The sequence below is a fragment of the Salvia hispanica genome, unplaced genomic scaffold (assembly GCF_023119035.1).
Source record: "Salvia hispanica cultivar TCC Black 2014 unplaced genomic scaffold, UniMelb_Shisp_WGS_1.0 HiC_scaffold_167, whole genome shotgun sequence".
Taxonomy (NCBI): domain Eukaryota; kingdom Viridiplantae; phylum Streptophyta; class Magnoliopsida; order Lamiales; family Lamiaceae; genus Salvia; species Salvia hispanica.
Window position 1 is genome coordinate 37,815 of NW_025951879.1, and position 15,789 is coordinate 53,603.

The 15,789-nt window shown below is 39.7% G+C and overlaps 2 protein-coding genes and 3 non-coding genes across 5 annotated transcripts; 2 read left to right on the forward strand and 3 right to left on the reverse strand.

Annotated features, from left to right (window-relative positions):
- The first annotated feature begins 3,527 nt into the window (after window positions 1–3,527).
- On the forward strand, window positions 3,528–3,600 carry TRNAA-AGC. Its single transcript has one exon. It is a non-coding gene; the product is annotated as a tRNA-Ala (tRNA).
- Window positions 3,601–4,502: 902 nt separating this feature from the next.
- LOC125198549 (protein arginine methyltransferase NDUFAF7 homolog, mitochondrial-like) lies at window positions 4,503–7,725 on the reverse strand. The gene is made up of 10 exons (XM_048096865.1): window positions 7,473–7,725; window positions 7,297–7,358; window positions 7,071–7,214; window positions 6,780–6,890; window positions 6,478–6,682; window positions 6,222–6,280; window positions 5,921–5,973; window positions 5,611–5,833; window positions 5,118–5,226; window positions 4,503–4,986 (listed from the first exon to the last, which is right to left on the reverse strand). Exons 1-10 carry the CDS (start codon window positions 7,696–7,698, stop codon window positions 4,724–4,726), a joined length of 1,455 nt encoding a protein of 484 aa, XP_047952822.1. The 5' UTR covers window positions 7,699–7,725; the 3' UTR covers window positions 4,503–4,723.
- An 86-nt stretch (window positions 7,726–7,811) lies between these two features.
- On the forward strand, window positions 7,812–7,884 carry TRNAA-AGC. The gene has a single exon. It is a non-coding gene; the product is annotated as a tRNA-Ala (tRNA).
- Window positions 7,885–8,587: 703 nt separating this feature from the next.
- Window positions 8,588–8,660, reverse strand: TRNAA-UGC. Its single transcript has one exon. It is a non-coding gene; the product is annotated as a tRNA-Ala (tRNA).
- Window positions 8,661–9,227: 567 nt separating this feature from the next.
- Window positions 9,228–15,373, reverse strand: LOC125198558 (ATP-dependent RNA helicase DEAH12, chloroplastic-like). Its single transcript, XM_048096876.1, has 3 exons — window positions 14,318–15,373; window positions 10,775–13,922; window positions 9,228–10,585 (listed from the first exon to the last, which is right to left on the reverse strand). The coding sequence occupies exons 1-3, from the start codon at window positions 15,188–15,190 to the stop codon at window positions 9,348–9,350; spliced, it is 5,259 nt and encodes a 1,752-aa protein (XP_047952833.1). The 5' UTR covers window positions 15,191–15,373; the 3' UTR covers window positions 9,228–9,347.
- Window positions 15,374–15,789: the final 416 nt, after the last annotated feature.

Consider the following 15,789-nt stretch of genomic DNA (forward strand, 5'->3'; position numbering starts at 1 on the left):
AAAATATTGGCATAATTCACCGGGCAGTTCTTATGAAATTGAATTTAGTCTAGTCTACATATGCTAATTTTGGATGATTTTCATACAGCCAAAATATTTGGAACCTCCAAGGCTCAGTTCATCTAACACTTCCGCAAATCTCATGAGTATTCTCTTAATTATTTTCGTTTCTCTTGTTTCATTCATGATATTGATTGAATGTTAACTTACATTTTGAATTTATTTTTTTAGTTGGAGTTTTAATTATACTTCAGAAACAATACGAACTAGACATTGATAGGCTTCATTCACCTTAAACTTACCATTCACTTCTTCAATTAACAATCATAACACTTTTTTCTTATTTTTTTGGCTTATGGTGTGGCGTTGTTTGACCAGATCATATGTGTAGATTGGTAAGAAGATTAATTAAAATTTTTATACAAGCAATATGTTGTTACATATTTTTTAAATTGCTGCTTGTTTTTTCAGCTGGAACGTCTTGAAAAGCTGAAAAATAGTCCTCCACAACGAGATAGTCCTAACATTGATGAGCCTAATGGGGTACCTGGAGAGGGACCAGAGAGATCGCGTTTGGGTGCACGGCGTCTTGTATTGAGGAGAATGAGAGTACGTGGTCAAAAAAAGTATGGACGCCTACACTCAAAATAGTTGGCACTGAAGAAACAGAATGTGACCCTGTGGTTGAAAACACATTTATAATGCGTACATCGATGATGACACGGGAATATCATATGACCTCCATGAGTCCTCTTCATATTGTAAGATCAACTGTATTCTTGTTAAATTATATATATATTCTTGTATGCCTAATCCTTTTATTACTACAGAGATTGAATTTTGATCAACCGAACCAAGACCAGACACTCGTAGTGAGACCACATGATAAAAGGCAAGACAAGACGGAACAGCCACCCCCTCACAGTGCCTCTTCCTCCGATGATACATACCTTGCAAGTGACGGAGAACAGCCCTTCGATGAAGGGTTGTACAAGACGGACCAGCCACCCCCTCATACTGCCTCTTCCTCCGATGATACATACCATGCAAGTGACGGAGAAGCCCTTCGATGAAGGGCAAGACAAGACGGACCAGCCAATCCCTCACACAGCCTCTTCATTCGATGATACATATCATGCAAGTGACGGAGAGCAGTCCTTCGTCGAAGGGGTAGACCAGATGGACCAGCCACCCCCTCACGTGCTAGGATCAGCCCTTTAAAAAATGAGAGTACGTGGTCAAAAGAAAGTATGGAAGCCTACACGTAAAATAGTTGGCTCTGAAAAAACAGAATGTGACCGTGTGGTTGAAAACACATTTATAATGTGTGCGACGATGATGATACGGGAATATCATATGACCTCCATGAATCCTCTTCATATTGTAAGACTAGCTGTTTTCTTGTATGCCTAATCTTTTTATTACTGCAGAGATTAAATTTTGATCAACCGAACTACGACCAGACACTCTCAACCCCATCAACCCCAGAGTCTATCGTCAATTTGAGAAGTAGTGACCGCACTGATGCCTTCATGCGGTAATTTTCTCCTCGAATTTTCTATAACAAATCCATTCAGATTAGCTCCAACATGTCATATTTTCTTGGTGGATACAGGAGGATACCGACTCCAAACATGAGTCTAAAGGGTGCAGCCACTATTTTTTACCTGATTTGTGGTAATTGAGCGTTCTGATGTGAATCAAATTGTAGTCCTTTATTGTATTATTTTAACACACATTTTTAGGTGAAAAATGGACTCATTTTGATATATTGTAGGACAAAAGACCAATCCATAAGAGAGAGGAGGAAGAAAACAAAGGTCCAAATCTGATCAGTAATCAGCCCTGCAAGATTAACTTAAAATGCTTCTACAAGTCCACCATTCCATTCACCTTCGAAAGAGCTTCGCGTGGATACCTCGCACGCCTCAATCGGAGTCCGGATGAAGAAGATACGGCTGTTTTACGAAGACTGCGCAATGCAGTGCAAAACGCGCGACCGGGCGTCAAAACGCGCGACCTGATCGAGAGTATGACAAAACGCCCGATCGGGCGTTTTTTCAAGATGCAAATCGCCCGACCGGGCAAATGCTTTCGGGCCCTAACTATTTAAATAGCTAGGGCACGACTTCCAATGCATCTTTTGGCGGCTGGAGGCGATTCTTAGAGAGAGAAAGAGGCTTGGAGTCCATTTTTGGGAGGAAGAAGAAGAAGCTTGAGGCTAATTCTTCCCTAATCTTGCCCATATGGTAGCATTTACTTGTTTTCTTGTATTGTTGCCCACCATGAGTGGCTAGATTTTAGGGATTACTTCTAGTTTGTTAGGGGAGCTTGTAAATATGAATCCATGACTTTGTTTTGATAGATTTCCATGTTTTGGTTCTTGTCTATGTGTTTATTTCAATCCGTGTTGGGTTTTGCTAGCAAACTTAATCCGGTAAAGGCCTTAACTTCAATGTCTCTTTAACTTGGAGTAGGGAGCTAACATAGATAAGGAACCCTAGGCTAAAACTGATCAGGGGATAGTCCGGGGTGGATCTTATGTGTTGAACGTTTGTAGAAGCCAATCTCGAGCTTACTATGCGACTGTAGGAGTGAGGGGTTGGTGAGTAGAGCCTAGGAGACGTGATCAGCTTATCCTAGGTGTAAAATTCCACGATCAGTGATCAGCTGCGTGAGAGCGTAAAATCAACACGATCCCGATAAATATTGGAAAGTAATTAGACTTTAGGATTCATGTGAACAAGCAACCCGAAACAAGCTAGGAGTAGTCTTCCCTCTTTATCGTGATTCCCTTGTTCTTTTTCCTTCTCGTTTCGTCCTTCACTCGCCTCTAGATCAAAAAAACCCAAAATTAAATTATTTTACTGCTTTTTAGTTAGATTTACTAGTTTTAGCAATTAATCTCCTCCCTGTGGGTTCGACACCTTTTATACTGCATTGCACGTCTGTATACTTGCAGAGGTAGTATTTTTAGGGATTTATTACTTGTTTTGTGTACTTAAATTGCACCCTAAAAATCACAACAATTAATAATTATTAATGAAATATATTATGCAACAATATAAACTTAGTCAAATTTTCAATTAATATCACACACAAATATTATTTTTGTAATATTATTAAACCAGTGCAATAAACTACAGAATGCCTTGCTTCTTGTTGACTATTGTCATGGCTAAATAACGTGTTCCCATTCCGACAAACCTTTTCCTTTTCCGGACTCAACCGGAATGGGGCTTCGCCTACCTTGTCGATTTGGTTAGTTAGACTTCTATTGAGGAACATATTTGGACTACATACTTGCAAATGTATATTTGGAGTACCAAAAGAATCATTTTTCTTTACAATCATAACTGGAATTTCCTTACCAAGTCGCCTAATTGCTTTAAAATCAACCTGTGTAATGGTATCAGAATCAGTAGTGCCTGTGTCAGCCAGTATGTCAACGAACTCAAACGTGCATTTGCTAATCGATGAATATGACAACATTCAGGTTAGTAAAAGATACAAAGAGAGCATCAAATGGGGATGTAGCTCAGATGGTAGAGCGCTCGCTTAGCATGCGAGAGGTACGGGGTTCGATCCCCCGCATCTCCATTTAAAGATATGTTTTTCTTTTTAACTCACTGTAGTCTTTGTTTTTTAGCCTTAGACGGGAGTATGTGTGGTTGATGTGATGTGGTTTTTACATTTAATATTTATAATTATGCAGAAAAAAAAATGAATATTATGGAGTAGTTGCCAGGGGCATAGTCATTTGGTGGTTTTCAAAATAGTAATAGTAGTAGTATTGAACTTTATTTTAGAATTCGATGATTTCTCATCTTTTCATTACTATAATTGCAATAAGTTAGTCTGTCCAAATCTTGTCCTTTGCTAGTGAGGTGCCGTTTTAGTGGATTAAATAAGCAAAGGAATACCACAAAGATAACAATGTAGGTTATTTTTATACTACTAACCATCATGAGAAAATAATTTAATTTAGCTTAATTTTCACCACCGTGATTCTGTTTTACAAAAATAATTTGATTCATTGATTTTTGATATTTATTTAATTTTTATTTAAACAGGGAAATTAATAAGAATCTTTAATATAGGGAAAATATAAAAAAAGTTAAGATTTTTATTCTCCAACTAAAGATAATCCTTTTGTTTTTCGAATAAATAATATGGAGATGCGGGGGATCGCCCCGTACCTCTCGCATGCAAAGCGAGCGCTCTACCATTTGAGCTACATCCCCTTTTGTTTCTTTCTGTTTTGCATCCGTTAAGTCGAATGTACATTAACACGAGATGATGGTATCTGAATACTATAGAACTTATAAATTTGAATATTTACAGTAACAAAAATACCCCACTCACAACATATACACTCAAAATATATTGAAAAATAATATAGAAATACACAATACTTGACCTTTTGAGATACCTAACAAAGAATTTAGGATCACAAATTTACAATGCACTTTTATAACAATTACTTAATTTACTAAATAAAGAATTTGAAATTAACTTAAATATTATAACTTTAAAGTCAATTCCATAAAATTACAATTCTAACACAATTCCAATATCATGGTAGCAAATGGACTCTTTTTTTTTTTATTATTAACGTATACATCCAGAACAAGACTCCTCTTATAGTACTTCGTAACAACAATTTCTACGAAGCCAATGCTGTTGTGTAGTAAGAAATGCATGGCATACTTAGACCAATATTCTACTCCTGATATGGAGCTGGAATGCCTTGCTTTTTGTTGACGATTGCCATGGCTAAATAACGTGTTCCCATTCCGATAGGCGTTTGCTCGTCCGGACCCTCCCAGAATGGGGCTTCGCCTTCCCCGACTAAACGCCAATATCCCGTCCTAAGAGATTCAGCCTGTTCTTCATTGCAGTTCTGCAACAGGGCTTCGGCCCGAAAGTTTATTCCCAGAGAACCAAGAAACTCTGACTGAGTTATTGGACCATGGACAGACACATCTGCATCAACAAGATCAACAGTTAGTTAGACTTCTACGGATGTCATATACAGATCCCGATTAAAGTTATTGGTCCTCTTTCTCTTTCCCAGCATGTTTATAGACCTAAGCAATATGATGGACATAACATACCAGGAATTTCCTCAGCAGAACGCCTGATTGCTTCGAAATCAACGTACGCACTGAGATCAGCACTGCCTGGATCATCCAGTATGTCAACGAACTTATGCTTCCGAATTGCCTGCATGGTTCAATTGTGAGCTCATAACTACATTTGCTAATAGATGTGTATATGCATTGATTGAGAAATATCAAGACAGGATAAACAAGGTTGTAAAGGACAAATAACCATATCAGAGTATTTTTTAAAGTGCCTAACTAGAAGAAACAGATTCGATCAACTCAATCTTCACATAGAAATCAGGATACAAATAAATCAGATAATGCAACAGCTGTACCTGAGCACTTCAGACTCTACAAACAAAGTATATATAATGGCAAGGTTTCGTTTGAAGTTGGTTTCTCACTTTATATATTGGATACTAAGCATAATACTCATAACATATGAGTTTGTGGACTTTGATTGTGGTGTTAGAGGTGTGAGAATGGGCGGGCAGAATCAGACCTGTAGACTGTCTGCGATTGTTCCATTGAGGCCATAATCTATTATGAGAGCTCCGCCACCATCCACAGAAATTCTGTTGGCAATTTCTTGTGTTAAATCAATTGCTTTGGGGCAAACCTCGATTTGACTAAGCTTGGTAAATTCTTCAGCCTTAGCCCACTTGCAGCGCTGCGCAAGATAGAGAGCTGCAGGTGTCGGTTGTGGAGATAAAACAAAACGGAACCTGCTCAATGAATTTACGAATATATGAGATAGTACATCAGTTCATCAAGCAGAACTAGTAGCAAATATGATAGAGTTGAGCCCTTACGAAGAATTTTCAGTAACATCAACCATCTTCTCACACCAACCACGAGAAGCTTTCTGCAAGACAATTGTGAACAAGTGATATTATCAAGCTAACACTAATTCTCAGATCATATAGTAATACATAACAAGTTGAAATGCCCACTCAAATATGGTCAGCAAACTATCATCCACACAAAACTTTCTCATGCAAGATTTGACTATTAATACAACTCAGGAGCACAACGGTCAGTCCTTTAGTAAAGAAAAAGAGACCACAGCAGACAGTATAGAAACAGAAAAAAATTAAATGTTACGACCTTTACCTGAAATTGGTGTACTGGCAGAGCATCATAGAACTCATGGGCGATGACGATTGTAGGCACTAAGAAAATAAAACAAATAAATTTTCCATAATCCTTTTTAAAAAATCACTAGCACAAGTAAAAAAGCATAGTCCTTGATGCACTGCAATGGGCTAAAAGTTAAAACCAAAAAGTTATAAATATGACTTTCATGATCATTCTACCATCTTGGTTAAAAAAGAAGCAAAATTATGAGCCATCAACAAAAATTCCTTACATCCTGTAGGAACCTGCTCAAGCATTGCATGCCATGATACAGGGTTCCCCGCCAACGTGCTAATATGCCTCGTACCAGAATCTCCATCAACCGTTTCTTCTGTCGTGCACTTCAATTTCTGATACTGGAGTTTCTGCAGTGCTGGGCTACATTCAACCAAATGTAGTGCCAAAGAAGCCGTAAAATTCTTGAACTTTGATGCACCCTAATTGACAAGATACAACTCAAAACGGTCAAAACTTGTACAAAAAACAATTGCATTTCTATTAATTACATAAACCAGTACTAGATTTAAGCCATACACGCAGAAGATCAGCCATCAGAGTTCCTCTGCCGGGTCCAAGCTCGACTAAATTGATCCTATCAGGCTGCCCCATTTGCTCCCAAAGGCACACTGCCCAGACACCAATCATCTGAAGGAACACAACAGTAACTACTCAACAACTACTTCATCTAAAATGTTTATCTTGTTAGAAGTGTTGACAGTTCTATTGATTTTATTGGTTAAACCATTAAAAATTAAAATGCAGATGCTAACAATAACAGCTAAAAAGGCTTATTTTAACCATAAAATTAGAGAACTGAGAAATCACCTCTCCGAACATCTGGCTGACTTCCGGCGACGTAATGAAATCGCCTCCCTTGCCAAAAACATCGCGATTCATGTAATATCCTGATTTCGGATTCGTTAAAACTTCCTCCATGTACTCAGCAACTGTAATCGGGCCACCTCTGAACTAAATTCAACAGCGAGAAATCTTATAGCAGAAACTATGCAATAAAAAGCTACACGGAAAAAAAATTGAAATCGCGTGACACCTTGATTACGTTCTTGAGGTGCTTAACTAGCTCCGAGTCAGCCGAAGGTTCGTGTGAATGCTCTGCACGTAGATAAAACCTCTGATAAATCGATTAACACATAGAGATAAGTAGCAATGTAGCATGGCAATTGCCGAGTAATTGCACTAAATTAGGATTGGAAGAGGGAGTATCACCAGTCGGATTGTACAAATTGGAGCGATCGATGGAGATGGTGGCGGAGGGCGGCGGCGGAGGGGTATCCTCCAACTGTTCGACGGAATGACTGTGTGGAATTTGGGAGGATGAAGAAGAGGAGCATTGCCGGACGGATGCGAGCGAGAGCGGAGAGGGAGAATAGGAAGGAGACGGCGGCAAGAGGCGGCGGAGGGCTGAAGATCGGAGCAGTGCTCTTCTCAACATTTCTGCTGGCTGATTCAGCTTGAGCTGTTGTGCTTCTTCTATAAAGCACTAATTTGCTTGACTGTATTCTATGTACTAATAGTATTAATATCCATAAACATATGCAAGCAAGTGGGGATGTAGCTCAGATGGTAGAGCGCTCGCTTAGCATGCGAGAGGTACGGGGATCGATACCCCGCATCTCCAAAATTTTGCATTTTAATTATTTATTCTAAAATGACAAAATGTTAGTTTATCCTTTTTTTTTGGATTATATGTTGGCTAAGCAATAAACTAGTGTATGTGTTGGTTAAAGAGACAAAGTGGGTCGTGAATGTATTGGCTATATGGCATAATCGTGGTCGTGGTGCGGTCAATTTAATAACCGTAATTAAAAAGATATAGAAATGAGTATTATCGTTGGTAAATTCGTCAACTCAATTTAAATAGTCTGAAAAGTTTGTCATAATTTTCAAATATGGATAAAAAAACTTTATGATCAGTTTGATTGGATTCATTTATAGCACTATAAATAATTAGTTGATAAATAATGGACTCTATAGTAAAATTCGATAAATTGTTATCTTTTTATGAACATAATTGCAGCTCCTAATATATGTCTAGTCCGTGCAAAACGTTTTGTTAGTGAGATATCGGTTTGGTGGATCAATGTGAAAAGAAATAGCACAAGGAAAACACTACTACAATCTAAGGCCATGTAAATTAAAGGATTACTTTTATAAAATTCACCAGTTTCTTTAGTAAAATCGTACGCTATTTTAGATTTTATTGAACTTGATCCACCAAAAAATTTGCGTCTAAGTAGAAAAACGAATGAAATGTAATCAGTAATCCATATTGTAAATTTGAAATTAAACACCTTTCAATGTTTAAAAAATACTAATTAATATGGAGATGCGGGGGATCGAACCCCGTGCCTCTCGCATGCAAAGCGAGCGCTCTACCATTTGAGCTACATCCCCTTTGTTTATGTAGATGTTTATACTTTATACTGTTTGATTTTACTAATGATGATATTTTGATTAGTAACACAAATAATACTGTACTACTACTACATAGTATAATTACATATATGATCATTTACAACAGCAACAAAAATTGCAACCTTGTTGCCTTGGAAAGATCCCTCATATATCTTAATTTTGAAAAATGATTTATTCATCATTTTTCTTAATAGAATTAAAATATTTAACATATCAATCTGCAATTGAAAATATCACATTGAATTATTATTATTTCTTCAGATTTTGCAGTACAACACAAGGTTCTGTGCAACTTTACAAAACTGAAATAACCGTGTACTAAATAAATCTCAATTTCCCCATTTGATAAACACCTGTAGTTTGACAGCTTAGTAGAAACAAAAAAGATAAGCATGTCTTCTTCTTGACCATTATGAACCTTAAACTTGTGAACAAAAATAAAAATACTTGTGACCAAAGCCAATATAGATATGTACATCATTACTATTTCCTCTACTAAGAAAGAAATGTGTGATTTTGAAATACTAGAAAAAAGGTGAGACATAATGGAGAAGCAATAGAGAAAATTGCACTTCACTAAGCATATGTACAAAGGCAGTTACCAACAGTCAGCTCTACTTCCTACAGATATTACAAGGGAATAAAAATGGCAAACAATACTATCCTTCATAACACATCAAACTCAAACATATCCACCTCAATGTTTGGGTGTGCAGACCTCAGATGGCTGTAGCAGTCGTCAGAACTGTCAAACGAATCCAAGCATACCCAGCAAACGTGTCTCCCGCACCTGCACTCGACGTGGTTGCACCCGTCCACCTTCTCGACTGTGGACCCACACCCAGGGCAGGTCTTCACGTTTTCTTTCCCCATGCACCACTCCTTGAGCGATGAGTCGGGATCAGCTTTGAACTCGCGATACTTCTCACAGGACAGGAGCGGGTGGTATTCCATGTGGCACTTCATACACGTCTCCATGAAGCACACGCCGCATCTGAAGGCTGCATCGGACCCACTGGGATCCACTACCCTGTAGACTGAAGGGCAGTCGGTCGACGGGCAAAACATCAAAGCACCCCCACTAGCTGCCACATACGCACCCAAGGAAGCCTGGAAAAGTTCATGAAGTCGCTCGGGAAACAAAGACCTCAAATCAGCAACCAAGATTGGAGCCCTGCAACCCTCTTTAGCACAGAGCAACGGGAAACAATCACGATTTCTGATAGCAGATTCACACTGCTCAACCAAACATGACCGGCAGGCTTTGTGATGGCAGCCCTCAAGCATGTACGAATCCTCCACTTCACATAAGCAAATGGGACAAGCACTATGATAATCATTCTCCAGAATTTGCAACTCATTTGGCTGTGCAAGATCATGTATTATGTTTTCGACTTCTTGCTTCAATGCTTTGTTACCTACAATAGATATAGTGTGGCGTCTCACATTTAAAGACAGCTCCACCCCTGGCACTTTATCTCTAAGTCCACAAAGATCTGGCCCGAAATGCTGAACAACTCTCTTCATCATATCAGGAGGTAAGACTCCATCACGAAGTCGAATCTCCAGTTGCCTGCTGTCATGTAGGGCAAGGAGACCTCTGACAAAATTCTGTTGTGCATACCCGATCTTTTCTGGAGGACCATAGACTCTCAAAGTCATTTTCTGCTTATCGAAGAATATCTGTGTTCCAGTCCCTCGCTCAACAGATTTCATAAGCAGAACTCCATCACGCGAAAAAAGAATCTGAAGAACAGAAGGGGTTATATCCGGATGATGTATAATCGTCCCTCCAACAAGCTCCGACAGAGAATTTTTCAACTCAAAAACAAGTCTCGTAGCGCTAGCAGATATCTTTACTCGGATGCCACCATTATGGGTTTTCTCCAGATTCCATTCTACACCTGCACAAAAGAAAAGGTTAGAGAACATCAGAAACATAACAGCACATTTAAGGCATCTTAATATAGTGCATTTCCACATCAAAATTAAGTCTCGCCTCAGAAAACCAACATAAATTCACCCAGCATATTATGATAATAATGAGCAAATGACTGAGAGTCAAGTATAAAACTACTCTCAATATGAAGTACCTTGATAATGCGGATCATGCCGAAGCCTTCTGAGGAAATGATGAAACTCGTTCCCGATAACATGATATACAGAGGGAGGGCAATACACAGAGCCATCAAATACTCGATGGCATACAATTTTCTGCCACGAGTCACACCCAGGTAGTACTTTGCGGTCAATATGCTCCAGGGCCCTAGCTGCCTCCAAATGTAAACTTCCATCAAAATCAATTTGGGCTCTCATTAGACTATCCTTTGCTTCTGGTGGAAATACCTTAACATTAACAGGGACACCCTTATTTCTTCTAGGCATGAAGGGAGAAATTTCACGTAAAATGGCATCCTCACAAGCCGGTGGTAGTGGTAAAAGATCGTCATTTGCATTCTCTAGCAGCAGAAAGAAGTCCGTGATATGCCTACTTGTCGCAGCTCTTATGACCGGACGTATATCTTCTTGAGAAAGGTCCCTGTCAAGCCCAGTAATTTTAATGCTGTCTGGAAACTTATCACTTGGTCTACACCAAACAAACCTGTCACCTATAACTAGATTGGAGAGATCATTGACCATTGCATCAACATCATCTGGATTGCATTTCACAAATGCTATCCCTTTGCTGCGCCGACGAGGCCATGAGATTTTGGCTTTGATACGATTGGAAGACATCATTCTGAGATCACTGTCATGATTTTTCATAGAAGGAATGATCTTTAACAAGCCACCACTGAATTCGATCTCATTTAACACAGCAGCCTTCTCTGCAGCATCAGGTGTCAAAAATGTTACCCTTCCCCACTTGTCCTTCTCTTCATTTTCCGGACCAGAGACCAACAACCTGCTAACAGAGCAAACAAAACCTGAAGTGAAACTCTCAAGAAAGAGTAGAAGCTCTTTCTGATCAAGTGTGCTAGCATTAGAATGATATATGTCCACAGACAGACATCTCTTCTCAAGTTCCAGATGTTTTATCTCGGCACCAGCTCCAAAGAGAGCAATAGAGTTCAAGACCTTAGGGCCATACATAAATTCTTCAACACACTCATTCTGCAACAGCTTCTTTTCGTACTCCAATGCTTCTATAACTAAACCCATCACTTTCTCAATATCCTGTGAAGAAGCATACACGAGCACCTCATTCTGGTCAACATCAACTACAACACCAATCCTTTCATCAGCATAGGACTCTCTTATTTTTGATTCGAGAAAGCGCACATTGCTATTAGATTTCCCACAAAACCTTTTTAACTGAACACTTCCAAACCCTGATAAAACCCTCTTATGCAACCGTTGGCTGTTCATTACCAAGAAATCAAATGGTAGAGAAGGAGAAAGGGTGGAGAAATAATCAAAATCACATGCTGTAACACATGTTAAATACTCATTCGACACAGATATTATTTCCGAGAAAACCACCCAGGCTGGCCTCTGGCCGAAATTGAACAAAGAACATGCGGGATGCAACTGCACATGTTTCCTTGTTAGTGCCACTTCATAACCAAGTTGATCGTGGCCAGAGTACATAGCCACATTTCCAGGCAAGGAAGAGAGTATTACATTTTTCAAAATTTTGTCATGCTCTCCATGTATTTGGGGATTCCAATACCAATAGTTCGGCACAATGATATTCATTTCATTTTTAAGGCAAGCTTCCAGCTCTATAACAGTGTCCTGGCATCTCCTCAACGTCTTTGCATTTATGCTATTTTCCCAACACCAAGTGTTTCTCTTTTCACGCGGCACAGATTCCCACTCTCTGTAAACACCAAGTAATGTGAAGAGATCACCAGTGGGATGACAAAACCTCACCTTCAGGGAATCAGATTTCAACTTGGCATCCACCGTACCAACTCTGCAAAATATGCTACTAGAATTTGCCATTACTGCAGCAAGAACAAGACCCTCTTTACCCAACTGCTGGCGAAAGGATTGCAAAATTATTTTACCAAGCCGGGGCTCGATACCCAACTTGACTATGTGTTTCCCGTCAGTTGTTAACTCATATGCACCATTTTTCAGCACAATTGCTCCTAGCTGGACGAGATTTCTGACAGCCAGATCTATGGAACTGGCACTAGGTGCATCAACAAAGTCAAACTCCTGCAGATCCTTCACACCCAATGCCATAATTTTTAAAATTGCTACGCCAAGATGAACCTTGCGAATTTCTGGTTCCTGGTGAGGCAGCATTGATTCAAAATCATCTTCTGAGTACAATCTATAGCATGTCCCAGGTTCTGTTCTCCCAGCACGGCCCGCTCGCTGTTTAGCAGAGCTCTGACTGATTCTGCCAACCTTGAGAATATTCATGCCTGTAGCAGGTTCATACATGCTCTCTTTTACCATTCCAGGGTCCACCACATACTTGACACCAGGAATTGTCAACGAAGTCTCAGCAACATTGGTGGCAAATATAACTTTTCTTTTACCTGGATAGGCTAGAAATACTCTATGTTGGTCTTCATATGAAAGTTTTCCATGTAAGGGCAATGCTACAGCATACGGAGCTTGAAAATTCTCGCAAGCCCATTCTACTTCACTCTGCGACGTCAAGAATGCAAGAATGGTGCCTTCCCTCTCAGTTCTATTGATCTTCAGTACTGTATTTAGAACATCATGTACATATGACGGCATTAATTTAGAAGCTGGAGACACTTCAGAATGGCAGGGTTCATATTTAACAGCAACAGGGAAGTGTCTTCCAGTCACATGCAAGGTCCTACAACCAAAAAAGTAATCAGAAAATTGGTCTGCATCCACAGTAGCAGACATTATAATAAGCCTGAGACAGGGCCTCTGACAGAGGAGTGTCTTGATCAAAGCCAGAAGGAGATCTGTGTTCAAGCTCCTTTCATGAGCCTCGTCAACAACTATGCAAGAAATCATGGATAGTTGATTGTCGCTTATGTAGTGCTGCAACAGGCAGTGATCGGTTGCAAACACCACATTGGACTCAAACTCCTGAAGTGATGAATATGACGGGTAACAGACAACTGAAGTATCATCATAGCAGCCAAAGCTTTCCTCTTTGACCCTCTCCGCCAAAGTTATTGCAGCAAGTTTTCGTGGCTGAGTGCAAATAATGGCACCGTCGCCACATATTCCAGAATCAACAAGAAACTGAACCAACTGTGTGCTCTTTCCTGAACCGGTCTCACCTACCAGCACTGTGACCTGTGAAAGTTCCCATCCAAACAATTAAAATAAATTCCGAATGCTTTAACTACAGTTGCAAGTTACATGAAATATCTGTATCAAAATCGTGGCTGCAAAGAGGTATGAATTGATTACGATAAACTTTTGAGCATACATTATAAATAAATCATTCCTATCAGAATAAGAACCTCCAGAATGGCCTTCAAATGTAATACTACTAGACATCAATTTTGTTTTTTTATACATTGATTTTAAATGATGTGATTCCCTTTTCTCAAGCATACCACGATTGAGTTGGAAATAGTCACTCTTTCTTTCCTATAACTGGCCATGGTTAAAATATGACAATTAATAGAATAACATGAGCAACCAATTCCAACTGTTAAAAATTCAAACTAAAAGGTTAGAGTAACCTGTTGGCAGTGTATCTGCTTCATGATCGCCTGCCGATGGGAATAAATAGGCAGTCCATCGTCAAGCCTCCTGCATTCTCTCATCATCAAACAATAAATCCTTCCCCATTCAATCTTTCCACGTACAAATCGAAGAACTTCAAAATCGTGTTCCTCCTTGTTCCCATCCTCCAAATACTCTTCAATACACCTAATGCCAGTTCTGAATTCCTCAATCCTGTTGGAGATAAAGGTACTCTCACCCACCAAAACCTCCTTTTTCTCCAACAGCTCATTGAAAACCCGTAAGCTTGCCTTATCACTCAAAATCCTAGAAATCCTTTTAACTTCATCCATCACAGTACCCAATTTCTTCTCCCACTTCTCCACCAGCTCACCCTCCTTCAATCTCTTCAACTTCTCGATAAACAACACCTTCAACCGATCGTTCAATTCCAACCTATCCGACGGAAGCTCGACGTTCGAAACAAGGCGGGGCACGAAGCTAAACCCCTTATCGCCCAGTTTCATCTCCCACAACTGAACAATCGTCGCTAGAGTCTCACTCCACTGCTCGTAAGATAGTGAGGCGGAGTTAAAATTGGACATAACAAAATTCGCTCTCTGCGGCTGGAATTTCAGCTTCCGAATCACGGCCTCGGCATCAGCACGTCTGACGGAATTCGATTTCTGAGAGTCGGGGCGTAGCTGGACGATGAAATTGGGGCGGGCTGGGATGTCTCCAGGGGGGCGATCATAGTTGTTGGGGGGGAACTGTGATCTGTACTGGTGTTGCTGGTACGAAGAGCGGCGGAAGGGGGGCTCCTGGGGGTTGTGGCGGGGACGAGCGGCGAACGGCGGCTGACGACGGCCGTAGCCGCTGAATTGGGACATGATGTGGTGTGTGATTTTGGGGGCAAAAACAGAAAATTGTGAAAAACCCTAGGGCGGAATAGTGGTGAAAATTGTGTGTGGTCGTAGAAGGAAACTCAACACGGATTGTGTGAGGAAGAAAGAGAGAGAGAGATGAAGTTTTGGGAAGAGAGTGGGAGTGAGAGAGAGTATCGCCGCCACTACTAAACTAATACTGTACGAGAAAATTTATAAAACTGCTTTATGAATATTGAATACAGAGGAAGACGACTCACTGTTTTTAGGCCTTGGAAATATTAATACTATAGTATTTGTATTATTAAATAAGATTTCAACTACATATATAATCCAAATCTAAATCCTAAGCCAAATCTAATTGAAGATGCCGGTTGCAGATGCACGAGCTAATATTGAATCGTTTGCATAGTTGAATTGAAGATGCCGGTTGCAGATACACGCGCTGAAATTGAACTCGAGATATTGACCGATTTATTGTACAAACATATTTATTATTCTTATGTGTGAAATGCGCTGGAAATATAAATACTTCCGCGGTACTACTAATTAGTTTTGTCTTTATACTTTTATGGTTGATTTGATTTGATTATTTAATTTATATA